This window comes from Stegodyphus dumicola, chromosome 3 (genome assembly GCF_044657685.1).
Source record: "Stegodyphus dumicola isolate Sdum_Otavi_A_Nest chromosome 3, ASM4465768v1".
Classification (NCBI taxonomy): domain Eukaryota; kingdom Metazoa; phylum Arthropoda; class Arachnida; order Araneae; family Eresidae; genus Stegodyphus; species Stegodyphus dumicola.
Window position 1 is genome coordinate 205,751,488 of NC_140770.1, and position 21,155 is coordinate 205,772,642.

At 35.1% G+C, this 21,155-nt stretch overlaps 1 protein-coding gene across 2 annotated transcripts in view; it reads left to right on the forward strand.

The window, feature by feature from the left end:
- Positions 1 to 4,431: 4,431 nt before the first annotated feature.
- LOC118186037 (zinc finger FYVE domain-containing protein 1-like) overlaps positions 4,432 to 21,155 on the forward strand; it is an 84,773-nt gene continuing 68,049 nt past the window's right edge. For both annotated transcript variants that reach the window (XM_035356025.2, XM_035356033.2), the window contains exons 1-2: positions 4,432 to 5,356; positions 11,797 to 12,075. In XM_035356025.2, coding sequence (XP_035211916.1) covers positions 4,715 to 5,356; positions 11,797 to 12,075 — 921 coding nt within the window. In that variant the 5' untranslated portion in view covers positions 4,432 to 4,714. The remainder of the gene's footprint in view (positions 5,357 to 11,796; positions 12,076 to 21,155) is intronic.

Here is a 21,155-nt window from a genome sequence, read left to right on the forward strand (position 1 = left end):
AACAGGGTAAAAGGTCGGGAGGGTAGGAGCTATGATCTGTACATGGTTACTCTGGCACCATGAATTTAGACTAATACCATACCTGTTCCTATTAGAACAAAACCATGCGGTATGGCGTGAATTTAGATCACCAGCAATAATTAGGTGATTTGAAAAGTTTATCAAAATCACTGACAGGAAAAGCTGGCCTTTCACGTGCTGTAGACAGTGGAGGTAGATAAGCTGAGACTATTGTCAGCGGGGAGGAATTTTGAAGGAAAATTTTGATGATTGTCGCTTCCAAAAAATTTAAATCAGGGGATGGTATCATGTGGTGCTTTAACGAACGCTTCACATAGATACAAGTGCCACCACTGGGATATATGCCCTGTGACACCCTGCCAGTACAGTAAATGTCATAATTCCCAATTTTGGGAGAATTCCCTGGGGTAAGGTGAGTCTCTTGGACTAAAAACACGTCAATACCGTGCTCTACTACAAAATCACGAACTTCGTAGATTTTAGGTGCCAATCCATTGGCATTCCACGTGCAAATGGTCAGTTCTCTGGTGGTATTTGAACTGTCATTCATAAAATTGAATTTTAAGCCGTTATTAGATGTTCATCACTGAAAAACAGAAGACATGGGTCTAAAAATGCCGAATTAGGTTGAAAGCTCAACATAGCTTTCATAAATATAAAATGCCCTCATTAAAGCATCTGCTTGCCTGAGTTTAGGCATTGCTTTTTTGAAGGCAAGGAGCAGAATATGCTTGTCTACCGCTGGGTCGCGGGAGATTTCAATTAAGCATTTTAGTGTAGATGAAAAGACATCGTCGGAATCATTGCTACACTCTGCTGCGGCTGACACTGCTGGGGCTGCAGGGGATTTTGCAACCGGCAGTCTTGGATTCGTGGATTTGAATCCGTGCTCGGTGATGTTCTTCACCATCTGTGCATAAGATGGTGAACGGACGTTGCTTGGGGAAGCAGGCATGGGACGTCTTGTCTCAGCAGTTGCTGGGGGCTTAGAAGAACCCTACGGGGGGGCTGTCTGAGCAGCTGCCTTAGTCTTAGGCGCGGAATTTTTACCACAAGCCCGTTTGTTACCTGGATAGCGGGAACAAAATTTGTAAGAAGCAGGATGATCTCCACCGCAGTTGCAGCAAGTGGCAGGTACATCTAAGCCTTTGGTACACTCACGTGCCCACTGGGGTCCAGAGCATCTGACACAACGGATTGGAAGGGTGCAGAGTTCCGAAGAATGGAAAAAGCCCTGACACCGAAAGCACTGAGTAGGGCCCTTGCGGCCGCGGTAACGCTCAATGCTGATCTCTGTGCCCCACATGTCAGTGACGGCAAACAGATGATCGAGGAAGGGGTGTGGGATGACTTGTAAATAAACAAGTGGCATTGGGTGTCTGGAGCCAGGCTGAGTAAGCCGAACGATGAGATACACTTTAAATCCCATCGCCTCAACTTCCTCTTTGATGTCCCTGACGTCTGTTTCAATAGAGAGGCCTCTGATAACAATTTTGACTGGCTGGTCCTGCTTGAGATCGAAAGTTTTGAACTGGATGCCGGCTTGCTTCATTCAGCGGGTGACCTCCCTGAACTCCAGCTCTGTTTGTACAAAAATTTTGAGATATGGTCAAGTCAGAATGCTCCGTAAATTTGGGGAAATTTCTCTCATGAAAGACACTTGTGTCTTCCAGTTCTTGCTGCTTTTGAGGTGAATTGCCGGAATCTCAGGCTGCGGTGGGGGGGATACGTTTCGTGCCTGCTCGGAATTTACTCCCTCTGGTGCTCTCACTATTCTTTTCAGCGTCATTTTTGTCATCATTAATAATTGAATTTTTGATACGTTCATACTTATTAGCAGTCCTCTCCTTTTTAGGAGTAGCATTTTTTGTGCTATTGACTAATTTTGAATTTGGAATAACAGAAATGGGTTCTTTAACGTTTTGAGCCGAATCATCTATTGTTAGATCCACAATAGGCGCCTTCCCTTGCTTTCGAGCCGCAGGGGCGATAAACCCGTCAGAGTCGATTGTCTGCGTCTTTCGCTTCCGCGATGACGTCGACTGGACCGGTTTCCCCTGCACCTCGTGCGTGGGAATAGATGCCTCTTGCTTACGAGGATCTTCTGTGGATTGAGCGGCAGCCATCTTGGCTAAGCGCTCGCTCTCCAATATATTTAAAAATTCCTCTCTGGTCGAGGGAAGGTGGAAAATAGGTACATCAAGAGCATTTGCCATGTGATTTATCTTATGAAAGAGTGACTTACCCGCCCGGTCGAGCTGGTCGTATCCATTTAAGTCCAGTGGTGTTGGCGTCTTCTTCATGAAGTTTTTCTGACGCTGTATAGCCTCGAATTGCTGCTTCAGGTCGTAGAACTTGATTACCAGATTCATGCGTTCGTCATCTGGCGACGCTGATTGCACAGAGGGAGCCTGATCCCTAATCTCACACATTACTTCATCATTAGTATCATTTTCCATGATAAAATTTCCGGAATTGCCCTGCGTTGGCGGGAGCTCGTTACACGAGCGACCGTCATCCTCGCCGTCCATCCTCGGAATCCTAAGAAAGTTGCAGACAGGGTGCAAAAAGCGTATGGGATTCGAACTCACGACTGCAAAAAACTCAACATCCTTACCATCAGCTTTACCACTAAGCTAGCATTGCACGTGAGTCGCATGCATATTTTGGCTTATATACATCATCAACTAAATCAATTCTTAAAACTTAAGTTTTATGGTACTATTTCAGTGTGCTATCGTCTGAAAAATTTACCAAGTTTGTTCTTCAGCTTCTGGTACATTTTTTACAAAAATCATTATCTTTTAAAGTGGCGTTCGGACTGAAGTTAAACGGGCTGCTAAAAATATATTTCATGTGCTTACAAATATATGTTATCCAAAAAGATATATTTATAAAGGGAAATACAAATTTAACATACTCTTCAATGAACTGGAGTATTTAAAAGGCTATCAAATTTAATTTATAACTAACGTTTTTAGTTTTTACCTGTTTCAAAAGAAAAAAATAGGAAATCTTTTAATCATATCTAATTTGCTATAGCAGTTTGATATAGTGAAACATTCATTTTAATTAAAGCTAAATGAGTATGCAGAACTAAAAAATGATTATCAGAAGAAATTTTGCTATTTCATGGACTTGGAATTATAATTTTTGCCGCTGATTTTCTTGAACGAACAAGTACTGTAGTTGCAGTTATCTTGTTTTTCTTATCATTTTAAACTAAATTCAGATGATTTTTGTCTTTTTCAGCACGCAGATTTCTCGCTATAATGTTAATTCAGAAATAAGTATTTTTTAGAAAAACATTATTTCCTTATTGGCGAGCGCTCATCGCTACTTCTGCCGCCATTAATTTTTAGTCACTGCATTGATTGCTCCTTTTTTACCATGTGACCCCAACGCATCCGCAGACATACGGATAGAAGTTGAACATTGTTGAACTCCATCCGTATGCCATCCATCACCGCACACCGACCGAATTGCAGATGTCAATCAAAGTGAATTCGCTCGCTGATTGGAGAAACGCATACGCACCGCAACGCATACGCAGCAGTGGAAACGGGCCTTTACTCATAAATCCATTTTGTGACTCATGCTCTGTAACGCTTGTCCAGTGTGGGCGTATTCATATAAAACTCTACGTAAAAACTGCAAACTGCCCAGAATGTTTTGCGGCAAATTACAAACGCACCGTACTATATTTGAAACAATACAATTCATGCGCAACTAGGCATAAATCCACTGAGAAGTTTTTAGTACCACCTGGCCAGACCAGTTTTGCATTCGTTTACGTACTATAAGTAACTCTGAACTCAGAATTTATAATGACGATTATAAGAACGATACTAATAAAAAAAAAAAGGCCAATGTCCATTCTGAATCCAAATGTAATCATGGAAGTCTGAATTTTTATATTTACTTTGTCATGTTATTCGGTAATTTTTTGTTTTTATTTATGTATATTTATATTTATATCTTGTGTGTATTGTATGTATTTGTTCACCACCTGAGACATACTGATTCAAAATTACCTTGATTACATAGATTTAGACAACTTTTGAGGCTTGAATTTATAGTGCGTGAATCTCTTCAAAATTTAAATTGCAAAAAAATTACTGCATCTCAAATAAGCTACTTTGTAAAATATTTAGAAACTTTCAACCAAGTTCGATTTTTGCCATTCTTATGGTTGTTGTCATCTCTGTTGCTTGGAATCATATTTTTCGATTATTTCGAGAGCGAACTGACTAAATTATTATTTTCAGAAGAAAATGTATTTCACCTGGAATTTAAATTTTGCGCCAGTATAAGATTATCTTTCTCTAATTTTACATTTATTGCCGCCCTTTTCCTGTTAAAATGTGAGAATGCGGATATTTTACACACTATGCCTGGAGCAGAGTTGACGCCTAAACATAGATTCCTTCTCTAAATGGTATATTAACATCGATAGGAAATGAATTAGAGAATGCCTGGAAATGAGTCATAAAAATTAATAAATTTGTTTCCGTTAATAAATAAAATAAATTGTCTGAACTGAATTTTTCGAGCGCAATATCTGACCTTCACAGGCGTTTTGCAAGGTGCTCTTGTTTACAGTAGTTTGGGTTTCCTGATGCATGTGATAGAAGGTATTGTTATCGTCAGTGTCGTCGATTATCGATGGTGTGAGTGATGCAAGTGTGTTTTCATGTCTACTAAATCTCGACCTGCAATCTCGCGTTTTCAGATAAAATTTAAAGCCCTGAAAGTGAGAAGTTCTAGGAACGTTTGTGAAGAACGTTTAGCATGTAAAGGTATCAAACCGTATGCAACGTTTACATGCAGTGAATGTGGGTCTAATCAATGTGAAGAGTGTGAAGCTTTGCTCCACGAAGATTTTCGTTTAAATTTACACTCTAGGCAATTGATAACTGGACCATCTGCAGAAGAATTGTGTGAAGGAGATTGTAAAGACCGAAATTATGCAGATGTGACATGTTCTTCTTGTGGTTGTAACTACTGTTACGTTTGTGATCACATCTTTCATTCACAAGGAAAACAGAACCACCAGAGAACAAAATTTGTATCTCAGAACGAGGAATTCCTTTCATGCGAAGAAATTCCTGAAGAATGCTTACCTGTTACTGAAGAAGCTGATATTGCAAATGAAGCAGAGAACGATATGTTAAATTTAGATGAAATGTTCTCTTTAAATTCCAACGGCAGTGATATTTTACCTGATTTATTCCCAGAGCATGAAATTGAAGCAAAGTATAATTATAATAAATGTAATAAAGACAGTAAACAAATTAAAAGTTTCTTACTTATAAATGAGAAAGAAATTTTGCAGGTAGAGTATTGAAACGTTATTTTAAAACATATGTAATCTTTTATATATATAATTTTTCCCTCTATAAACTTTGAGGTGGTAGTAAGTTTTGATATTTATTCTACTGGTACGAAAGTGTTATTTATTATTTTCTGGTGTATTGTGATTTTTTTTTAAACAATGAATTTTCAACAATTAATCATATTTACTTGTCCATATATCCTTTCCTTTTTTTTTTCTCTTGTTTTACCTTTTGAAAATCTAGAAGTAAATATTACGAGATGTGTACCTTTTCTGGTAGGAAGACTTAAATAAATTAAGAACAGGCATTATTTGAAATATGGTGTATCATATATTTAAAATAGGTTATTATTTCAGTATTTTTTTAAAATTGCTTAGTGTGCTTTCTTGTCTCGGTATACATCTTAATGTTGCTACTATGCATAAATTTCAAAATTATGTGCTGCAAAAGGTAGAGAGCAGATGTTAGTAAATATGGTACTTAAATAATCTTACTGCAAGTAATTTAAAGTAATTTCTGTGATTTCTTTTGCAAGATTTTAAATCTGTTTATATTATTACTTTCATTGCAGTTAATTATTGTTAAATTTCAGTTATGTATTGTGAAATTTTTATTGCCAGGTCATGAAAATAAATTTAGAAGGATCATTCACAAATCTTTTGAAAATTACTCAGTTTACTGACCTAAATTAATAACTAAATCATGCTTTGTAACAAAACACTACTAGAGCATTAAATTATGATGTATGAGATGTAAAATTGACAGACACACTTGAGAGCTTGCAGTTTTATTAAATTGTTGAGATGGTTTTCATGAATGATTTAAATGGGTTTCTTTTTAATATTCTGGTAAAAGTATAGTTTAGGCGATTTTTGGCGGTACATGGATACCGATTTTGTGCAATTCTTTGACTCGTTATTTTGGCTTGTGAAGCGGCGATATCTGCGCCAAAAATCACTGCTACACAAAGCCAAAATAACAAGACAAACAATTGCACAAACTCGGTATCCATGTACACATCGACTTATTTTCACTTAAAAAAAAACCCCCTGATTGCACAAAAATGGCATTGTGCACTCCTTTGACTTTATCCATGTACACGTCGACCTATTTTCACTTTAAAAAAATCCCAGAATTGCACAAACTTGCATTGCGCACTCCCTTTACTTTGTCCATGTACACATTGATATATTTTCACTGAAAAAGTCAAAGGAGCACCAAATTCTACAACATAGGCAAACAAAAAATACATAATCTCAATAAAATACATTTTAAACCAAACAATAATATAAAAAAGGAAAAACATGTTATACATTTAAGCACTACCAAAAGCAAATATTCAATATTTTCAAGTTCGCTTCATACACACAGAGCCACGTAAAAATCAAAATATCAATCATACTCAAATGACTTTTTTCAAACCAGGTACTCTTTCTGATCGAATGCTTCACATAGTGACCATCTGAACCTTTCTTCCTACAAACCCATTAAAATCCATCTAAACGGTTTTAACATACACCACAAAAACGCTTACAAAACATCCCATGATTCAAAATTTCCCAGAATCATGCACCCGCTTACATCACAATAGGGTTTCCATAACATTTTCAACTACTCAGGCTACCATAAATGAAACAACAACTTGGCGATAAATCAAACAACAACTTCACCATAATAACAAGGGGTACCTTAAAGTGTACTCTACCCAAAATTCTTAGTGCTAAAATCATATGCAAAAATATAAATAACTTTGAAATTTACTAGAAATTTTGAATGCAAAGTAATAACTTGATTTTTTAAAATTGGTGCATACTGGCATATTTTATTTTGATTTTAACTAAATAGCAAACTGATTAATTTGATGGATGAACTTAACCATTTAATTAATTTTGATAAGTGTTAAAATGTAAAATTATTAATATCAGTTGGAATATTATAATTAAATAAAAACATATGATGCTTTGAAAATTTTCCTCATTATAGAATTATTAACAGATTTTATTAGTTGCATAAGTGTTGTTGCAATCTTAACTATTACTAATCATAGCTGATTGTGATTTAATTGAAACTTAAATACCTGTGTTAAAATCTTTGTCCAAAATCTTTTCTTATGGGTTTCAAATTAGCAAAAACAGTTTTGCTTAAACCTCAAAAGATAATGCTTTTGAAATTTTGTTGAAAAACTACATAACTGAAACAGATATATTGAAGCTCAAATTGTTTTTAGTCACTTGTGTTTTCAATTTTATTTGCAAATATCAGTGAACTAGCTTTATTTTTCTTTGCACATATACTATTGATCGTCTCATTTTAAAACCTACTTGTTCTGAAAAAATGTATTAGAAATTATTTTGGTGCATGTATTTGGATACTTGGAATAAAAAATTTATATTTATTAAAATCATGGTTCTAATGGGATATATCAATATTTCATTGGATCTCCTTTAGCTAAAATTACATTTTTCGTGTACTTTGGCATAGATCCAACTAATTTTTTCATGTAAAAATATTCAGTTTCTTTATTCCATTTAGCTAGTGTATGTGTGTGGGGGAGGGAACTAATGACCATCAGTCTTAATTTAAAGGTAGAAATATTGCTCATTTGTGTGTGCATGTGCATACTTGGGTTGCCAAATAAGAGATTTTGCCAATGTCATTGTTGCCTGTTTTGCCAATATAGTGCATTGCCTTGTATATTTCAAAGGGATGTGCAGGTGACCAGAAAGACATGAATAAAACTCCAAGATTATGTTTCATAGTGGTGTATCAGTTTTCATTTTTTAACATCATGTCTGTAATTGTGATAGTCTTGGGCCATATTTTCTTTGAGATACTATACGCATTTTCATGTGATTATTAGAATCTCAAGTACTTGAGTCTCTTTTGAGATTATACCGCAGTGGATCCTGATTTTTCTCTCATGGATGAAAATTCTCATCTATGTGAAGTATAGCTGATATGTGAGTACCATGAGAAGAAAGGCATTGCTTTGTAGGCAATGTTCAGTATTCTCTGGACCTCAGTCCTATCTAAAATGTTTGGGAGGCTTCTGGAAGAATTATCTTCACTTCAATCTTCTCAAACTGTCATGGAATGCTGACTGCTTGTATGTAAGAATGGCTGTCATTGCTGCTAAATCTACTGTGTTCATTCTCCTGTAATAATTCCTTTGGCAGAAAAAATGAAATGTCGATGCAAAGCTTATGTCAGTGTTTGAGAAAGTCATATTCTTTACTAAGGTTTATTTTCCTTGTGACATACAGAATTGTGTTCTGTGTGTGTCAAAGTTGAAGTAAGCATTTAAATTGCTAAAAATATATTTCAATGCATTTCTTTAATTTTGTTATATTCATTAGCCTCTTTCATGGCCAGATGCCTAAAGTTATTACTATAAAAAGGACAAATGTATACAGTTGTACCTTGAAGTACAAGTGCCCAACATATAATTTTTTTTTTTAGATACAAGCAGTCATTAGATCCAGTTTTTGTCCTGAGTTACGAGTCAAAATTCGAGATACAAGCTAGTATCGGTGACGTTAAGCAGTTAGCGTGCGCAAGACTCCAAATCTGAATCACCAGTCAAATTTGGGAGTTTTGCCAGCTCAAACTGACTGTAACATCACCACTGCTCAGACTCACCTGCCATTTTGGTTCATCTCACTGCAGAAGCATTTCTATCATGTTGTTTTAATTTTGTGTTTTATATTGGTATAGAAGTAATTTAGTAATCATATAACAATAAGTACAGAGAAGATGAGTGTAAAGAATACTTGTGAGGAAAAAAAAAAGGGTGATATCAATGTAAGTAAAACATGAGGTAATAGACAAACATGAGAAAGGTGTAAAGTTAAAAGACTTGGCAATGCAATACGATGGTACAACGTGTATGATATGTACTATTCTAAAGCAGAAGAGCTTGATAATTGCTATTACTCTAGCTAAAGGCAGTAAAATTATTTCAAAGCTTTGCAACTCTGTCTATAAAAAGATGGAGAATCTGCTGTTACTATAGTTGACAAAGAAGCAGTTCCCTAGAGACACTGTCACAAAGACTATAATTTGAAAAAAGGCGCAAGTCATTTACACAGATTTACTGCAACACAGAAAGTTTCACAGGAACAGTTCAAAACCATTTGGGAATGGTTCGAGAATTTCTGAAGAAAGATGAAAATTCACTGCATTGTCAGGCATGGGGCGGCAGCTGAGTAATTTGTAAAAATTATTTGCCGAATTTGTCAAAGCTAAAGGATACATTCCGCAATTGGTATTCAACTGTGACAAGATAGGGTTCTTCTGGCAGAAGATGTAAAGCAAAACTTGCATAACGGCAAAAGAAAAAGAGATGCCAGGTCACAGGCCTATGCAAGATAGGTTGACTCTTGCTCTGTGTGCATATCCAAGTGGTGACTGCAAGATCAAGCTGCTGCTCATATACCACTCAGGAAAACCCACAGCTTTCAAGATGCATAAGAGTTTAAAAAAGAAGTTATAGATTATGTGCAGGGCAAACACAAAGGCATGGGTCACCAAGAATTATTTTGTGGAGTGAATCAACTTGGTCTTTGGTCTTGTCCTTAAAGAAATAATAATTTCTTCTGCCAAATTTCACAATATTAAATTATTTATTCATCTCTATCACTGAATATTGAAGAATCTACAGATATGTATATATGTTCCTCACAGTGTGGAAAAATGGTGACACCTATAGCAACCAAATTTTGAACACACATACTTTTTCTTCTCAACATGTACCTGGAGGTCAATGTCTTACCCATGCAAGCCCTTCTTGTCCTTAGCAAAGCTGCTTGCTATCTACCAAACCACGAGGATGACATTCCGAAGTAGTTCAGCTTTGTAAAAGTTCTTCCACCAGCGCCATCCTTATCCTACATTCCATGGAGCATCAGGCGACTCCAGTTTCAAGAAATTTTTTACCAAACACATGTGTCAACACTGCTTTGATGTTACAGAGAACACAAACTTCACTCTTTGAGAGTTTTGGCAGGACCATCATAGTATTGCCTTATGCTTCAAAATTATTGATAAGGTCTGGCAGGATATTACAGAAAGGACCTTGACCTCTGCATGGAAAAAGCTGTGGACTGAAAAAGGTTGTGACTGAAAAAGGACTTTGAAAGATTTAGACCTGAATAGGAAGTGCTAGAGCAGATTGTGTATCAGAGAAAGTCCATGGGTGTTGGAATAGATGAGAGATATATCAAAAAGCTTATTGTCACATAATCCGGAAAACTGACAATGGAGTTGATGGAACTGCAGATGCAGCAACAAATGGAATTTCTGCAGGAGCCAGAAGTGGAGGAGGCTATCTAACGCATTTTGAATGAAAGTGATGGAAGCCTGGCAAAAAAGAAAAGAACTACTGAAGAAGAAAATAAAGTTAAGCAAAAATGAGAGTGACAAGTTTAATACATATGTCATATGCTAATCTAATATGTATGCATTTATTTCTTTAGCTTTTATTAGGTTTTATTTAAAAAGATTAAATTATTAGTTTTATTTTTTATATATAATATTTGTATATTATAAATCTATTTTTCATATGATAAAAACATTTAACAAAAAAAGGCGGGTTAGCACAAATTAATCAATTCTGTTATTTCAATGACGAAAACTGATTTGAGATACAAGGAACCTTGAGCCCTTACAAGGAACGAATTAAGCTCGTATCTGTAGATACCACTGTAATGATTTTAATTCCAGCTAGTGCAATATCATCTGTCTAACTAATAATTAATAGTAGTAGAGATTATAAACTGCATTTATTGATTTCAATTTGTTTAGTCTGTTTATCAGTAACGAAAGATTAAATCTGGAAAAAAACTTAAATATCTTGTGCTTTGCTGAATTGGCACTTGAAAGATGAACGTAGTTTGGGAAATGACTATACATTTCTTTAAATTGCTCAGTTTGATTATTAAATTTGAAAAGCAAATATCTTATGCTTTACCATACATTGATTTATACAACATACAGTGGCAACACATTGGTTTTAAATTGCAATTAATACAAAATTTAAGTGAATAAAAAAAATTAAACTCAAAATTTGGTCATCAAATTGTACATATAGAGAAAAAAAAGTATGTGTGTTCAAAATTTGGCTGCTTATAGGTGCCACCATTTTTCCACAATGTGAGGAACATATGTACATATCTGTAGGTTTCTTCATTATTTAGTGATAGAGATGAATAAATAATTGAATACTGTGAAATTTGGAATAAGAAATTATTTATACATTAGAGGCCAAATAGACAAGACCACTGAATACTGATTATTTGACCTGGTAAACAAGGTGATTATGTAAGTGTTTTTGTTAATTTTTGCATGTGTAACTAAATATGAACCAGTTTTCTTTAAAAATTCTCTAAGAAAGCATCATTATGCATCTTATGTATGCTGACATGTTTTTTTTCTTTAACAGGTCGGAGATGGAGAGCAGTTTATATCAAATCTTGGTTGTGGCAACACTCAGCTAAAAGTTGTGTCCATTTTTGGTAATACAGGGGATGGAAAATCTTACACATTAAATCATACATTTTTTGATGGCAGGGAAGTATTTCAGACGTCATCAGCTCAAGAATCTTGTACTGTAGGTGTATGGGCAGCTTATTGTCCTTCTTTAGGAATAATTACTATAGATACTGAAGGATTCTTAGGACAGGCATCAAATCCTAATTTGAGAGCTCGTATGCTTTTGAAAGTAAGTAACAGTTTTTAAAATCGTACTATATATTTGTATACGACTTCAAATTTCTGCTTCTGAATATTATTATATTATTCAATCTGAACCATGTAACATTCATTATTTACAAAAATACTTGTTACTTTCGTAATGATAAAAGTGGTACTGCAAGCTGAGTTCCTCTCTTTTCCTTTTTGAGTGGACATTTTAGGTTGGTGATTGGACATTGTTAACTAGATGCTGTAACCTTTTGTCAGCAGTGTTTGCATAATTCTGTTGGTACAGGAATTAGTTCAAAACGTATTATGAATTGGTAGTGGTTCAGCATTAGCCTAGGGGTTGGCACTTTTACACTTATAGTGCTGAAATTTTCTGCAGAGTTCTGAAAGATTGTTTTCATGTTTGCTGTGCTGTTTCAACTGCTTTTAAGTTAACTGTTTATATCATCTTCAGTATTGCTTCGATAATTGGGAATTAACTGTACTTGCAAGATACTAAGATCTTTCATTGTTAGTTATACATTTTCCTTTATGGTTACACTAAAGTGACCACACGTCCTGATTTTGGCGGGACAGTCCCGTGTCCCGCCGATTTAAAATGTCCCGCTTTTTAGAAAACATCTGCATTTCTTATTTTAAATATATTGCAAAAATATAATACCTATTATTTATTAATAAAAACACATAAAATAAAAAAAAGCCACATAAAATGCATGCAGAGTAAACTAAATTAGCCGATGTAACGAGTTAGATTTACTCGGTGGTGTTCTATCATTGTCATGATGGCTTGTCAAGAAATATGTATTGTTAACGGAGGAAAAGCTAGCATTAGCTAAAGGGCTTTTTGCTTTCCACACCATAAACCACAATCAAAGTTTCAGATCAATTGATTGTACTTCGCAAATGATCAAAACATTGTACAATAAAAAATTTGCACGTGCAAAGACAAAAACCGAAGGAATTATTTGTAATGTTTTTCACCATATTTGTTTTCACAATTGCAGAAAGAATTAGATAAATGCACATTTATGTCCATATATTATGATGCTTCCAATCATAAAGATTTAAAATTATTTCCCACAATTGTTAGACTTTTTGATGCAGAAACAGAAATTAAAATTATAATATTAGATTTTGTTTCATTGCCGGGTGAAATTTTGTTTTTCCCCCATGGCAGATTGGGAACAATTACAGTTATGTAACAGAGTCCATTAATCTATACTAAAACCAGATGTGGTGATCTCTGTATTATGGAGGCACCTAATAGGTGGGCCACCATTGCCTCCTATGAAGGGACGGACAGTTGCAACCATGCCTTCTCTGGGATTTGAACCCAGGCCCTTTGGTATTGCAGTCAGGCTCCCCTAACCACTATACTGTCTGGGCGGCTGCCAGGTGAAACTTCATAAATAAGTTTTGATTGAGTACTATTTTAAAAAAGAATAATTTGAACAATAAAATTATTGCATATTGTGAGGCAATAATTTTATTGTTGACACTAACACAAATTTTGGTGGAGAAGCTAGAAGAGGCATCAATAGTGTTTTTCTGAAACTTAGCGAACCGTTTGAACCAAAAAATTATTCGAGTAGGTTGTGCAGCACACATTCTACACAATACTGTTCTAACAGCATCTGACTTACTTCCAGTAGATGTTGAAAATATTATTTCAAAAATTTATTCGTATTTTTATATATATATACAGTCAAAAGTCGTTAATTCGGACACCTATAATCCAGAATGATCTATAATCTGGACCTCAAAGCTACAAACTTTCTGCGCATGCGTCAACACATGAATCGAAGCAACTTAAACAACTGCCTATGTGCATTGAAAGAAATGCACATAGGCATTTACGCATGCGCGTAAGACCTTTACGACTGTTGTTGGAAAATATAGCTTATTTTTAAACCTTTTACTGCATCATCTCTCCTCCTTGAAATGTTTATTTAGTTTAGTCCTTATTGTAATGTAATATAGTAGTTACTTCTACTTCTTTTTCTTGCTGCCACTGTTTGCATTGAGAACGGACTGTTTCAACCTAATTGAGATGCAAAAACGAAACATGATGTTACGTCATCTGAAAGGCCGATTCGTGCCGATAGCTGATTGGTTGCCATGAGATGACGTCATTCCTACTTCTGCTATAAGTATCTCGCATCGCTCTGGCTCAACCCTTCTAGTTCCTGCTTTCCCGGCACGTGAGCGACCGGTTTCCAGCCCCTTCAAAAGGATGCATGCAGTCCGGTGAATAAAATGCCTTGGTTCCGGTTTGCGAGATGATGGTTCCAGAATAAAGTTCTTCGGTTCCAGAGGCTACCATGTGAGTGACTGCCGTGGGCGGCATCCATGTTCTTCAATAAAGGCGGCAATTAAAAATACGTGAGCGGCGACTCCTTGTGCAAATGGGGTTAGGCCTGTTTTAAGTGCTTTCAAGAACTTCATTTAAATTTTCAGGTGTTTTTCTTGACCATTGATTATGGACTTATTGAATGGGAAGCCAGCTTTATTTTTAGGCCGCATAATTACTGTTTAGGACATTTTTGTTTGTATAGAATGCCAGTGTTTTGGAGACCAGGTAAAAATACTGTTTGATGAATGATGATTATATTATATTTTTCCTAAGACTCTAATATTGTTGACATTTATTTTCTGTGTTTTTATTCTTTATTATATTGTTAATAAATTGGTTAAGTTCAAAATCTTTTATTGTCTTCAATGTCTGCACAACATATCTCAGGGAGCTTTTATTGCTACTACTGCTAAATGTTTAATTTCTTTAAACTTTAAACTTTGCTTTAGCATCAGCTGTGCATATGAGTGTGTGCATGCGCATAATATGTTTACGCATGCGCGTTTAATGTATAACGGATGGTATAAGCTAAGCTAAAATTATCTAATTCAGTTAATGTTGCAGATTGCGTTTTTCCTTAATCTTCGAATTGGATTCGGCTTATTATTTTTTGTAGACTGTTAGAGCAATTTTATAAAAGTAAGCTTGAACTTTCGATTATGTCAAATAGAATTAACGATATATATTTACTAATATGTAAAGGATCTACAAAGCGAGAGTATGCTTCGAACTCCATTAAACAGAAAGTGGAATTGCTGCAAAGAATGGATAAAGGCATCTAATCATTCCGAAATATGTCTATCAATTTCATGCTGCTCTGCGGTGAGAGGGAAACGACGCGGCGCACAACGAATTGGAAGTTGATCTGTCAGCATTATCCTTACCTTCAGGGCAGATGTTTTTATTTTATTTGGCTTATAATTCCTTACTAAATGTAGTATTTCATTTCGATGTACTCAGTCTTTGATATGATATAAATCAAGTTCCTCGTCATTATAATTCGTCATTGTTGGTAATTAATTTTGCCTTAAAATTTAAATTTTGAATCGTTAATGTTTTCCAACTTTCTGCAATAAAATGGTGGCTAAGCCAATCTTCAAACACTGGAGTATTGTCCAGCCTTAGAATTTTTTTCCAAATCACTGAAAGGCTTATTCTTAAGAACTTAGATTCTGTGAAGAATAAATTGCTGGCGATATTAAATTGCATTCATCACTTCAATTTCACTCAGCATTACAGTAATCTTTTTTTTGACACCAAATACAAGAAATGCTTTTTTTCTTGTGATGCAATAAATGTGTTTTGCTATCCTTTTATGGAAAAGACTCATTTCTACATTGTTGAAAGTAATTTTAGAACAATATGCGTGTAAGTAATGTGCTTATGTAATAGCCCTCAGACACTTCCTAGTTGTTGCAATGTTGAGCTAGTTACAGCATTGCTTGAACTGATGAAACCAATTATTGCTAACGGCACATGGTTCTTATTGTGAAAAGCAATGTATAATTGATTTGAGTCTCCCCCACCCCCACATCAAGTCTGCAGCGATATCTTCCATGAGACTTCTGGTAGCTCAATTTAGCCTGGGTAAAGTTGTCAGAAGTCATAAAATCAAGTACAGTGCAAGTTGTAAAATGAATAAAGTCCAAGGTTTTACCCGACAGACAAAGAGAACAGACATCATTAGCAACTATACCAATGCAGTGCAAGTGTTTATTTAGAAAGTCATGTCCTGTCGAGAGTTGAAAATTTTCCGGGAAAACTGCATGGTGCATGTCTTTTGGGATAGGTGATAATACAGGAGTATTCCACACTTCATCAGTTGAAAGGAGTTTATACTCTTGTTTTAAAAGTTGGTCCTTTTTCCTCTTTATCTCAGAATTAAACTGATGGTTGTATAGAGGAAAATGTGGCTAGGGTAGCTTACAGCCATTTTTAGCCAAAAGATCAGCTTTTTCATTTCCAGGCACCCCACAGTGGCTGGGGATCCATTGAAAAACAAGCTTCCAGCCATAGGCAATTGCTTTGGATACATTTCTCTTTGTCTCTTTAACAAGAAAGTAATAACTAGGTGTATAGGTGACAGTTGCCATAATTGCAGCCCAGGAGTCAACGAATATAACTGTCTTGCTAAAGTTAGTATCAAGTCCAAGAAGATTTAAAATTGCTTTTCCAATGGCAAAAATTTCTGCATCAAAGTTAAAGGCATTAAGACCAACAGCATAGGATTCTTTAAAATATCTGTGGCAACAGTTAGATTCATCGCATAGTAATGAATTGTCATAGTGACAATAAGCTATAAGCTTGGAACAACAATTATTATATTTTTAACTTTTGAGTTTATATCATCATGATAAGTTTCTTTCCTGTACTTAGATATTTTTAACTGGTAACTAATTAAATAAATAAATATTTAAATACCAGTGGAGTCATAATTTGAATACTTATCTCCACTTCCCAAACTGGTGACCTGGACGTGATTTGAACACGCAACCTTCTGATCTGTATGTCTGCAGTTTTGGGGCTAAATCCAAAGGCGGCGAAAGGAAGGTCGAAGTATGTTGCATTGGACATAAATAGCCTTTATAAAGGAAAAAGTCTAGAAAACCCTAAAGCAACTACAAACCTAATAAAAACTCGATTTATATGGAAATCACTCAATAATGATATAAAGAACTGGTGCAAATGTTGTTTAAAGTGCCAAAAATCTAAAATTCATTGGCGCACTAAAAGTCCTCTTGGTACATTTTCATTACCTGATGCTAGGTTCAGCCATATACATATAGATATAATTGGCCCACTTCCACCATCAAAAGACTACAGATATATTTTAACTTGTATTGATAGATTCACTAGGTGACTTGAAGCTTTTCCAATGCCTAATCAAACTGCTGAAACTATTGCTGAGACTTTTTACTCTGGATGAATTGCTAAATTTGGGGTACCTGATACCATAACGACTGATTGTGGTTACCTACTTTGAAAGTGAATTGTTTAGATCACTCACAAAATTTGTAGGAACTCGCAAAACAAGAACTACTGCCTTTCATCCAATTTGTAACTGTATTGTAGAATGCATGCATCGACAACCAAAAGCATCCATTAAATGTCATGCAATAGTTAGATGGAGTGAAGTGTTACCATAAGTTTTGCTTGGAATGAGGTCATGCATTAAAGAAGATATTGAATCTTCACCAGCTGAAATGGTCTATTTAACTTGCTTGAAACTTTCAGGAGAATTTTTTCACTATTCTTTTTCTAATGTGGTTCCTGCAAAAGACTTTATTGACAATTTCTGTCAACAGATGTGACTTATTCGACCATCTCCTGCTTTGCGGCACTGTTCAAGCAATATGTTCATTCATGATGATTTACTTACAAACTCCCATTTCTTAGACGAGACACTGTGCAAAAACCTTTAGAGCAACCATACCAGGGACCATTCAAAGTATTAGCTAAGACTGAATTTTTTTTATAATCGATATAAATGGCAATAAATCTACACTATTCGTAGATTGCTTAAAGCCTGCATACATACTAGTAGACTTTTGAGAAGAAAATCATGTAAGTAACAACAAAGAGTCTGAACCTGTTTCCAAGGTAAATCAAACGTTTCCAACTTGCACTAAATTTGGCAGACGTGTAAAAATTGTTCAACCATACCCAAGCTTTTTAGATTGTCCTCTGGACTGTGGGGACCACTGTGGCAACAGTTAGATTCATTGCATAGTAGCGAGTTGCTACAGTGACAATAAGCTCATAAGCTTAGAACAATGATTATTATATTTTTCACTTTTGAGTTTATATCATCATGATAAGTTTCTTTCCTGTACTTAGATATTTTTAACTGGTAACTAAATAAATAAATAAATATTTAAATACCAATGGAGTCATAATTTGAATACTTATCTGTACCTCCCAAATATCCTTCACAGCATAACCTGGCACCAATATTTTCCTCACATGCAGAGCCATCAGTATAAATGTGGATCCACTCATAGCTAGGGTAATTTGTAGCTATAACTTCTAAGGAAAAAGCTTTAAGATCATCAGGAACTGCATCACATTTCTTTTCAGGCAAGGTTATAAGTACAGTCAAAAGTCGTTAATTCGGACACCCATAATCCGGACCTCAAAGCTAAAAACTTTCTGCGTATGCGCAGCATTGGCACATGAGCACAGGCGTTTTACGCGTGCGCGTAAGACCTTGACTACTGCGCATATGCGTGTGCACAAGTGCAGAATACGTTTTTGCCTGCGCGTTTAATGTATAACGGACGGTGTAAGCTAAAATTATCTAATTATCTATTTCAGTTAATGTTAATGATTGCGTTGTTCCTTAATCTTCGAATTGGATCCCGCTTATTATTTTTTGCAGACTGTAAGAACAATTTTATAAAAGTAAACTTGAACTTTCGATTATGTCAAATAGAATTTCCGATGCTGGAACTTCCAAAGGATCTACAAAATGAAAGTATGTTTCGATGTCCAACAAACAAAAAGTGAAATTGCTGCAAAAAATGGATAAAGACATGAAGAATGTGACAGAGAGATTAGTGAAAACGAAAAAATTTCGATTGACAAGTTAGTCGGTATTCTCGGCACAGCAATTAACAGGACTTGAACAGTGGAACTTTGTAACTGAACAAGAAATTATGTCTGTTTATAGAATTAAAGAGAAAGTATTATCACATAAAACGAAGCAACTTAAACAACTTACATTGAAAGAAATGTTTAATAAAGTAAACAAATAAATATTAAGTTTTTTTTTTTTTTTTTTTTTTTTTTTGTAAATTTTGATACCCTTTAGATCATAATTGTTCTTTATTTCATAAATTACTGTTTCATATTTTTAATTTTAGAATTTCTGCATGCCATCTTACGACATTTAAACTGATGATCTATAATCCGGAAAAATTGATAATCCAGAATCGCCGAAGTCCCGACGAGTCTGGATTAACGACTTTTGACTGTAGTAGCTCTAACAGTAGGAGGAGAGTGGCCAAACTGGAAAGGGTGGAGTAAAGTAGGCATGATGTTATATAGGGTACAGAGTTCCTCAGCACAAGAGATAAATGATTTGTGTGTTTTTAGTCTAGGGGTGGTGGGGGAGTACTGATTCCAATGTTGCAAATTCAGTCTTTTACACTTATCATAGACTTTTAAAGCCTGCTTTTTTCTTGTAAATTTTAAAGTCTCAATGCCAGTCTGAATCTCCATGGCGGCAATTGGAGTGGAACCAGCTGCACCAGTAATACTCCTGAGTGTCTTATTTTACATCAATATCTTCTTGACAGGTACTAGATTCAGTGGCTATAAGTTCATCCCCATATTCCAAAACAAGCCTGACATAAGTTTTAGATCTTGTCAAAAGGGTATCATTTGAGGAACCCCATGTGATGCCAAATAGTCTTTTTGAAAGTGTGAGTCTGTTATTTCTCCCTGTTGTCCCGGAAGCTGGCTAACCGTAACTGGCATCCATGTTGTTTGGTGTGTGTTTTGGTCTGGAAAAAAAGTCTTTCTATTTCGGTAAACTTTAATTTTGTGAATGTGAAAGTGAGTTTTTTATATCCATCTTTCATTCCGGTTTCTGAAAATGTGCATCTTTTGACTGGATGAGTAAAACTGAGAAAGTTAGAAGTGTTTAAAAATTTCTATGTGTCAAGCTGCTCATTAGCATACGCATGTGAGTACTTTTGCTTAATTTTGATACTTAAAGACCATGCAAGTGGATTTATAATGCATGTTTTTTAATTATATGCTACTCTTGAATTACGTGCTTGGTCTTGTGCTTCGGATTTAAATACTTTGAAAGTTACAAGCCTTTTTACGTTGAATTTCTGAGTGGCTCATTTGCATACGTTTGTAAAGTTTTTCTGTTTATTTGAAGTTTATACACCATGTAAATATATAAATTGATTGTGCTTTCATTCTATACACTTTTGTGGATATTTATGCAAAATTTTACTCATTTGCAACAAGTCTTTTAAGAGATATAAGCTTTTCAAACTTCGAACACGGCTAATAATGGATGCCTTTATTTACAATTGAAGTTTTGGTGCACCATTCAGTTAGTCTTTCTGTGTGGGATGGCGAATAATGAGCTGGAAGTTCTTGAAAAAGAAGATAGAATTTCAAGATTCGGAAGATACTGTATCTTATATCGCTGACAACGTACTGTCCTTTATTAATGAAAACTCTAAAGAATTGGATGAAGTTTTAGGTAACCCATCTGATAAGGTGAACAAATCTGTAGGTAATAAAATTAGAGAAATATTTAGAAAACTGCAGAATGCAGTGAATAGTGTTCTTATTGAAAATGGTGAACTAAGAGGAAGATTGGCCGAAAGAGAAAATATTATAAGAGGAAAGCATAAAAAGCAAACTGCTACTTATGCAGAAAAAGTTCAACAAAGATCAAGATCACGATCTAGAACAAAAAGTTTTAAGAAACAAGAAGTAGAATTTGGGACTCTAATATATCCTAAAGAAAGGAATCAAACTTCTGAACAAGTAAAGGAGAAATTAATTAAAAACATTTCTCCAACTGATCTTAAAATAGGTGTGCAGAGAGTACAAAAAATAAAAAATGGTGGAGTATTGATTAAGGTCACTAAATACGACAATTTGTCAATAATTGAAAATGCAATAAGAGAAAATAGTACATTGAAAGAAGAATTGGATGTAAAAAGACCTAAGAAAATACATCCACGAATTATGATTTATAATGTTGATCCTGCCTTGAA